The sequence below is a fragment of the Haliotis cracherodii genome, unplaced genomic scaffold, assembly GCF_022045235.1.
Source record: "Haliotis cracherodii isolate W230 unplaced genomic scaffold, xgHalCrac1.p SCAF_19, whole genome shotgun sequence".
Taxonomy (NCBI): domain Eukaryota; kingdom Metazoa; phylum Mollusca; class Gastropoda; order Lepetellida; family Haliotidae; genus Haliotis; species Haliotis cracherodii.
Window position 1 is genome coordinate 12,295,104 of NW_027266274.1, and position 9,773 is coordinate 12,304,876.

Sequence of the window (9,773 nt, forward strand, 5' to 3'; positions counted from 1 at the left end):
AGGTGGAACTTGCTGTCGTTGAAATTGTAAAAAAAACACAGAAGAGTTTGCCACTAACGTGGCCAAGTCTCCTGCCAAGCAAATGAAGTGTATTTTATGTCAATAATAGTAAAATTTGATCACACAAACACATACATTTGAAAATATTCAAAATTGTGTAAGGTGTAAAAGGCAGAAGGGGAGCATCTATTTGATGAAAATGCAAAATACAATTCTGCAAAACACAATTTCTATGAAGTTCAAGAAAAAAATGAAACCTTCTCCACAAAACACATAGTGGAAGTACAAACTGGCAAAACCAGTTACTTCATTTACTACTGAATTCATTAGGGTGGGAGTAAGAAAAACACGTTACGATGCAAGGAAGTAGGCTGCAACGAGTGCCACTTACATTTTACTTTTTAACAATATGGTCATACCATGTGATATGATAAAGTGAAAAATAATACAAGACAATATCATTAATGTCAATGTTAAAACTCTACAGCACTAAAGTCTTCATATCAATATGTGCTGAACCGCCGTCATATAGCATGAATATTGCTGAGTGCGGCGTTAAACAACAAACCAACCAATATGTGCTGAAAACTGTAATAAGTTTCATAGAGAAGTATGCCATCTTATCGCACACTCATCTCTGTCATAATCAATGCAGATGTCGGGATGATGGATTTGATAATGAAGTCATTAAACGAAAGTTACCCTCAACCATTATTGAGGCACATTGAGGACAACTTGGTAGAAGGCATGCACAGTTTTCCCTACTATCGGAGATACCTCAAACACAAAATGTAGGCACAAAAAGAAACTTTATTTTGACTTATAAGATTCCTTAAACAGGTTAAATGGGTATCAAGTTGAGTTTTTTGGCATTTTAAAAGAAGAATTCTTTAATTTCTAAAAGTTCAACTTGTTGCCATGGAAAAATTAAAGAAAATATAAATTTCTAAAATTTTGAAATAGTATAAGGCACCAGTTCAGCATGTACCTGACAGACCTGCAAAGTTTCATGAAAACAATATTCAACGATTTATGAGTTATGCTCCGGAAATGAACCATACCCTCACAGAACATAAGTCCATCTTGTTACCATGGAAACCTAAAATATAAAAAAATATAAATAGCAAAAGGCACCGGTTCAGCATGTACCTGACAGACCTGCAAAGTTTGATGAAAAAATATTTAATGGTTTCTGAGTTATGCTCCGGAAACAAACCCTACCCTCACAGAGCCTCAGAGGGGCTAACGGGCTCGGAAGGTAAGACACGCTGACTTGGTTGATGCATGTCATCGTATTGCGTGAAATGGATGCTAATGAAATCAATCAATGGACTGTCTGATCTGGACTCGATTTACAGACGGCCGTCATGTTGCTGGAATATTGCTAATTGCGACGTTAAACTGTAAACAAACAATTCAAAGCAAATTAAGAATATGCTTGTTGAACGACAATGAACCAGACTGAATTCAAGTTAAGAGCATGTCAATGATGTGAAATTGTTTCGCAGAGAATTAATAATAATTGAACTTTGCGATATTACTTAAATTAAGAGACTTGTGACAGAAGTTTTGTTATTGATAAATTACCATTTTCTCTAGCTATCATAGTTGCTGTTTGTCCCTGTTTATTCTTGGCAGTTATATGTTCCATGCCATGTGACACCACATATTTCACAATGTCTTCATTTCCTGCTCGACAGGCCAAATGAAGGACGTTGTCACCATCAGCATTTACTACTGACAGATCGGCTCCTCTCTCTATCAGTAAGGGAGACAGTTCTTCTATCTCTAATGTTGCTGCAATCAACACCGGCGTCATCTCGGAATCCCCTTTACTGTTTATATCCGCAATGTTTTGTGCGAGGACATATTTCACTATCTCCACATTGCCACCACGACAGGCAAAATGAAGGATGTTGTCACCATCAACATTTTCTACTGATATATCAGCGCCTTCTTCCACAAGACATTCAAATACTCCTCTGTACCCTAAAGACGCTGCCAACATCACTGGCGTCATTCCGGTTACCTGTTTCGCGTTCATGTTTACAATGTTTTGTGTGATTATATACTTCAATATCTCAACACTTTCTCCCCGACAGGAAAAATGAACGACAGTTTCATCGTCACAATCTACCATTGTCATATTTGCTCCTTTCGTCACAAGGAATTTAAACAATTCGCTATTCCCGAAGTGTGCTACACGCATCAATGGTGTAACCCCATCCCCCATGTCAATGTTGATGTCAACATTCGTTAAGTTGAGGACAAGCTTCATTATCCCAACATCACCACCTTCACAGGCATAGTTAAGGAGTATCTCACTGTCAGGTGTTTTAGCAGCATAAGCTCCTCTTTCTATCAGCAACTGAAACACTTTTCTCATCCCTAACTTCACTGTCAGCAACAGTGGTGTCATCCCATCATAACTTTCACTGTTTATATCCACAATTTTTTGTTTGAGGATATAATTCACTATTTCTACGTTTCCTCCTCGACAGGAAAGATGAAGGATATTTTCATCGTCCGCCTCCAATGTTGAGGTATCAGCTCCTTTTCTTATAAGAAAAGAAAACACTTCCATATTTCCAAACTGTACTGCAAACATCAACGGTGTTTTTGCGTTCTCTCCTCTTCTGTCAATGTCAATGATGTTCCGGGAATGGATGTACTTCACTATGTCCACGTTTCCCTCTTTACAGGCCAAATGTAAGATATTGTTATCATTCTCGTCCAATAGAGACAGATCAGAACCTTTCTTCACAAGTAGTTCAAGAATGTCTCTGAGTCCTTTCTCTGCCGCTATCATCGCCGGTGTCACACCATTCTCTCCTCTTGTATTGATGTTGGCAGTATCTTGAGACAAAATGTATTTGACTTGCTTCAGGTCTCCATTTCTGCAGGCATCGATGAGAATTGTGTTACCAATGGTCTGGTTTTGTACTTGATTATATCCACCTGAAAGATGACATAGTGACATGACACAATTTTCTTCAGACTTTTGACATTTTACAAAGTAATTTATAAATATTCATAACAATAGATGATGGTAAGTACCTTTGATACAGGAAGTCTTTCCAGCACGAGTCTCCAGACATCTCATCCCTTGGCAAGAGTTGAATGCACAGACGCAGGCTCGGACCTGAAGGCAAACGTTATTGGTCATTAGGGGTTCATTAAGTTACTTGCACTTTGTAATTTTGTCTATCATTAACTCACTTACAGTCAGTTTGTGAACTGGGCTCAACACTGCTTTGAACTCCATTTCAGTATCAACTTGATGCACAAGAAAAGACCGAATAAATTAAGGTTTCATTCATTTAGTAACCATATGAAAATTGGTATGGTGCTGACAAACCTAGAAACTTAATGGGGTCAAAATAGGATTCGAACCCACATCTTACTTAAAATATTGACATTCGTTAGATTTACAAATAAAATATTGTACAGATAGCAGTATGTTCGGGTAGTGAAAGACACCATATAATAATAGTGCTGGTCAGACCATGATAGACATGACAATAGTATGTTTACTCGAACAACTTCACATCACTACTACGATCTAGTTTGTTTGTCATCCGAAGTATCACTGTGCACAGATGGTAAAATATCATATTTAAAGCATGGATATGGCACCATGATTATATTCAAAGTCAAAAGAAGTTTTAGTTAAAAGCCTGTGGTCCATTAATTAGAGAAGGTGATGCATATAACAAAGTAAAAACATGTTACACACAGAGATATACACGTTGTTTGTTTAGTTCATGTTTTTTGGCTAATGGATGTTTAATATATCGAGAAAGATATCTGTGACATTGATACTGAATATTCTATAATATATTTCTTTCGAAGATCACTGTAGCATGGACAAACACTTTAGTAATTTCATATCGGATAAATTCGTTTCGATTTTTCAATGAACAGTTTTTCTTCCTTCATTGACGATGTCAAATACCTGATTACGAGGAACACAACGTTTCGGAGAAAATGCTTACTCCTTCATCGGGTAAAGGACTGCAAGGAATTAGATTGCATAAAAATGTACATATAAGAACAACTAAAGTTATAAGATAACAAAGGAGGAAACATGAACGCCAACGGTGAATTATTTTTGAGCTCTGTTTGTTTATTGTTTAACGCCGCACTCAGCAATAATCCAGCTATATGACGGCGGTCTAAATAATCGAGTGTGGACCAGATTACTCGATCCACTGATTGACGGCATAAGCGTCTCCCGCGGCATATCTATTGTGCATTTTCACGGGTACCCGAACGCAGGTGTATAGCGATTTTTAACCCGCTGCCTCTGCATATTGCAAACTAACCAGATGTGTTGTGAACCTATACTTAGAAATGTTCCTGAGACTGTTTTCAGCCCCATGGCATTTCGCTAACGTTCCTTTCGTTTCAGTCAAATTCTGTTATTAAGTGTACACTTTCATTTTATCGTATACAAACGAGTGTAGGCCAGACACTCCTGTGATTATGTGACATCATGAGCATCGATCCCCGCAAGTGTGTTTTTGATTTGGTTTGTTGTATTACGCCGCACTCAGCTATATTCCAGCTATATGACGGCGGTCTGTAATAATCGAGTTTGGACCAGACAATCCAGTGATTTACATCATAAACATCGATCCACGCAATTGGGATCGATGACATGCATCAACCAAGTCAGCGAGTCTGACCACCCCATCCCGTTAGTCGCCTTTTACGACAAGCATAGTCGCCTTTTACGGCAAGCATTGGTTGCTGAAGACCTATTCTACCCCGGAATCTTCATGGGTCTCACGCAATTAGGATACGATGAGATTCATCAACCAAATCCGAGAGCCTGACCACCCGATCCTGTTAGTCGCCTCTTACGATAAGCGTAGTTGAGTTTTACGGCAAGCATGGGTTGCTGGAGACCCATTCGACCCCGGATCTTAAGTAAGACTTGGAACAGGGCGTTAATGCAACAGATGCATTTGGTGCTAATTAACCCCCTGTCTCCCTTGTGGATTGCTAATCAACAACAGAACAACCTCCACTCATCAGTACAGGTGCTGCTCATCAATAGGGGTGCGACCTTGGTCCCGAGAACACTACCGCACCAATCCTTGACAATCCCGTATCAACTTACTTCGAACAATCGACGCTTTTGATAGAGATTTCTTGTTTCTTTCTTGCTTTTGTCGCTATTATTTATACATGATCTCTAAATGTGTTTACCTGGAATATTAATGTATAAATTCTAACTACGATTAGATACTTATTTATCAGAGTCTGACATTTTATGTTTACTGGAGAAAATTCAGTGATAAGTTATTATCAATTCCATTTTAATCAGAGTATGTTCTATATCTAGAAAAGGCACAGAAAACTGCTTGCCAGTCAAGGACGACCGTCGGGCATATACATGCTTTTGTCAGAAAGACATTTGATGCATTGAGTACACATGTAATGCTGTTGTTCTGAGAATATCTAAACGAATACTGCAAAGTAAAAAGGATATTTTCTTGATGGTTATGTATATACCACCAGTGTGGTCTAGCATTTGACTACCGACAGTCTAATCAGTAAAGAGGCTACATGCCCATAAAACAGGCATTTTTTCACAGCATGAACCACGCATGACAATGACGTTATTTGTCTTAGTCGTTTGAGTTTATATAAATGTCAGCAACATGTAATATGTGCAACATGCAGACGAAAATTATTTCAGTAAGAGGTGTTACAGTCTGAGACCTGATATGCTGTTTGTGTTACAAACTTCTTTTAACTGAACAACATCCATATACAAGCAGTACATGGAATTCATCTTCAATAAAAGGTATAGAACGAAATAAACAGTGGGTGCTTGACAACCCAGATATCCAAGCTGACTGTTATTTGATTATCCCTGGTGATCTGAAGTTTGGCAAAGCAACAACCCGCCTGAGAATGTATCTGACTTCATCAGTAACTTTTTTCCTGAAGAAGAATCGGTACCACCATCAATATTACCGATAGATTCGGAAGAATAGTATTAACGAATTAAATAATGTTAAATTTCCTTTGTTTTATTTTCACACACACACACACACACACACACACACACACACACACACACACTTAAATATATACAATTTTCAAAACGGAAAAGTTAACCTTAAGGAGAATTCACATTTATATCTGATCAGGGATCAAGTGGACACGATTATTGTTCCACTGGAATTGACGCTGTTCAGCTGGTAGTCATTGTATGCAAACAACAGGGTTGAATCAGATCATATTACATTATAATTGTCTTGAAACCGAAAAATGCCAAAGCAACAAAATCCACATTTCTATAATGATGATTACAAACTTACCTGAATCTAACTCGTGTATCCATTGAAAATATCCACTGTGTCTCCCAATTGACATTGCTAGAAGCAACACAGCTAGTTGATATAAGCATTGATTACGATCTAAAATCATCTGTCAAGGTTGTCTTAAAAGCAGCAGACGATGTGAAAAAGTGTAAATGTACATACTTTAGTGAAATGTTCTCAAATCTTAATGAAACCAGGTTGATATTGACCCCCTACCCACCCCACCCCCACCCCCACCATCCCAGATGAAATTAATTCTATTATCCTAGAATCGCAAACAACAGAGGAAGAAATGGAAAAGGCAGTTTTAATATCATTATCAAGTTTATCTAAAAGTAAGATGTTATATTTTCTTGTAGCTTGCTCAGTAAATGTTTCGAAAATTCGTCATTAAGCATTCATTTCTTCTTTATGACACCTTCATTTTCTGACTTGTTACAGGTTTGCTTGATATCAGGGACTTTTCAAGTTAGTTACAAAGGTAAATGTTCAATAAATGTTCGTAAATATTCAACATGTTAATATTATCAAAGACATCGGGACAACATGTGACAAATAAAACATTAATGCAAGCGCCTTGGTTTCCACAACAGATACATTCTGCAAGGGACCCGTGAAGATCCGGGGTGGAATAGGTCTTCAGCAACCCATACTTGCTGTAAAAAAAGACGACTATGCTTGTATCATAATATTTCAGACGGGGGGATTGTTTTTTCACCAGTACGAACATTCCACAGCATATGATATAAGGCATTGTATACACAACTTACGTTTGGAAGATGTGAAGGATGAAAGAATTGTCCAGTCTCCGCCATAATCACTTCTGAGTTCTTTCCTGAGAGGTGACAAGTTAGAGTCTCAATGTTGTATCGAATACCGCGACAGCCATACTGTTTACACTTGTATTGACATAACTTGATGCCAATGTACGAGAAGCTTATGGAATCTACCAGCTGCAGTTGGCATATCGACACTCCAAATACCAAGCAAACCTTTAAGAGGTTATAGTTGTTGATTTCACACCTTTTAATCATCTTGCTAATTGGTGTTTCCGAGAAACACAACTGCAAATCCAGGTACAGTTAGATAAGGTACCTTGGGAGGCTACGACGACCAGCACTGCGTCAAACACACGTGACAAGTACAAATATGTCTCTCACACCTCACCTTTTGCCGGATCTTGGGTTGGAAACCAAGATGAACATGATTAACACCCTAGGTTTTGATAAATCTCCTATCGCATGAAGCTCGTATGTTATATATTGTATTCAAATGAATAAATTATGTCAATGTGGTGAAGATAATTCTGAGTAGGTAAATGGTTAGGGCGCACAGATTCCAACAAAGACAGTTAACTTACCGTGAGGCCACATGGTTTTGATTCAGGGATATTTTAATGTTCTCAGTTTAGTTTTAACTTAATTTATTATATGTTCTTAGTTGTCATTCTGACCATCGATGAAAGGTGCATGTGCAGTATGACTGTATAATTTGTTCAAGTCACACTATTGCTGAAATATTACCGACGTCACTTTATTTTACACACGCGATGGTTGTTATCGTAAAGGTTAGTAACGGCCTTATATTCTGTGTTTAATGTCCATTAATGGTCAAGCTCATGGACGTGAAACTTTGAGTGAACTTGGAACTCGGCGCTAGTGGGGATTACCAGGGACAGCTCAAGTGCTGTATTATCAGAAACAATAATATCAATCAGCAGTTGTTTGCTCTCTGGCGTTCTTCAGAACATGTCACAGATGATTTGTATACACATAAATAAGTTAAGCACCCCCAAGGAATATTCTGTATTGTAAATAAGAATCAGGAACATGACAAAATGGACAGAGTGAAGTTGGAGAAGGCATTATGTTTGTAAAGAGCCACCATCTGAGAACAAACAAAACAAAACAATTTTGAGCCAGAATGAAATTTTCAATTGAGATATGGTTGCCCAAACACCGATACTGTTTTTACCACATCATTACACCCTCTATAAGTATAGCTCTGCAAATCTGGAAGAACGATAAATTACTGCACATAATGAATACAAATGTGTATTAACGTCCATTAATGACATTCAAGTGTCAAAAAGTTTAATAACGGGTGGGTCCACCGTGTGCCCGGATGAAAGTATCGACCATTCTCCTCATCCCTCCAGTCAGGCGTCGGACCATCTCAAGGGGAAATAGTGCCCCCTTCATGATTCAAACCTGCACCAATTCATCCAGATTGTGTTGAGGAGGGTCTATTGCCTACACTCTACGCCCAAGAATGTCCCAAATGTCCTCTAAGGGGTTAAGATCTGGACTCATTGCAGGCCAAGGTAGAGTTGCAATAGCGTTGTTTGGCCAATATGCAGTCACATGCCAGAGGGTGTTTGTCAAAATGGGGAACAACCATTGAGATTCTCCCGTGTAGTCACAAGGTCCAGCTTGCAATCGTGGGATATTCACCCCCATATCATCACGGAGCCACCACCAAATGGAACAGTTGGTTTAATGTTCTTGGGGGTGTATGCTGTACCTTGGTGCCTCCACACTCTCGTTCGGCCATCATTCACATACAGCTGAAACCTGCTTTCATCTGACCAATTGATACGTCTCCATGTTCTGAGGTTCCAACCTTGGTGTGCCAAACACCATTGTAATCACAGTCTCCGGTGACGTTGTACCAGTAGGGGGCGACTCTTCGGGCCCTCATTCCAGCAGCTCTTAAACGATTTTGCAATGTTTGGTAAGACAGACGGCTATAGGGTAACCAATTAGGCCTCAGGTAGGTGCTCGTTGCAAATGGATTTCTTCGCACTAATCGCAGTAATGTCCTGTTTTTACGTCCTGATGTCACAGGAGGGCGTCCTGTACGTGGCAGGTCCTTCACTGAGTTGGTTTGGGCGTATTTTCGCACTTGTCGGCTGATTACTGAGTAATGGTAACCCATGTGACGTCCAATCGCCTTGAAAGAAATCCCCGTGTCATGCATACTAATGATTCTTCATCTTAGTGCTTCACATAATCTCCTTCTTGCCACTTGACGATTCTGCAAACCCTGCTGAGTCCATGCAGGTAACAGAGGTACCATTAGTCACCATGATCACGAGTTTGGTGATCTTTTTAATGAATTCATATCATTTGTAAATACAAATGTGTGACTTTCTAGTCATTTTACGTTCCATCGTCGACACGTCTTCATAATAATATTGTATTTCTTGTGTAAGTCGCCATATGGCGTAAATATTGCCAGTGTAACTTAAAAAGGGGGCACAGGTGGCCCAGTCGTCTAAAGTGCCGTGATTCGCTTTGCAGAGTTGCGTCTCTTGGGCACACCAGAAAACTATGATTGTGGGTTCGGGTCCAGATTTTCCCCGATTATATTTCTAGGTTTGTCAGCACCATACCCGTGCTCTTTGGTTTCACCGAAGTGGTAAACGTCTGAGAC

General features: G+C 39.1%; 1 protein-coding gene across 1 annotated transcript; it reads right to left on the reverse strand.

Moving 5' to 3' along the window:
• Positions 1-1,546: 1,546 nt before the first annotated feature.
• Positions 1,547-8,891, reverse strand: LOC139466953 (putative ankyrin repeat protein RF_0381). The gene is made up of 3 exons (XM_071248672.1): positions 8,862-8,891; positions 3,058-3,142; positions 1,547-2,958 (listed from the first exon to the last, which is right to left on the reverse strand). The coding sequence occupies exons 1-3, from the start codon at positions 8,889-8,891 to the stop codon at positions 1,547-1,549; spliced, it is 1,527 nt and encodes a 508-aa protein (XP_071104773.1).
• Between the last annotated feature and the right edge of the window lie 882 nt (positions 8,892-9,773).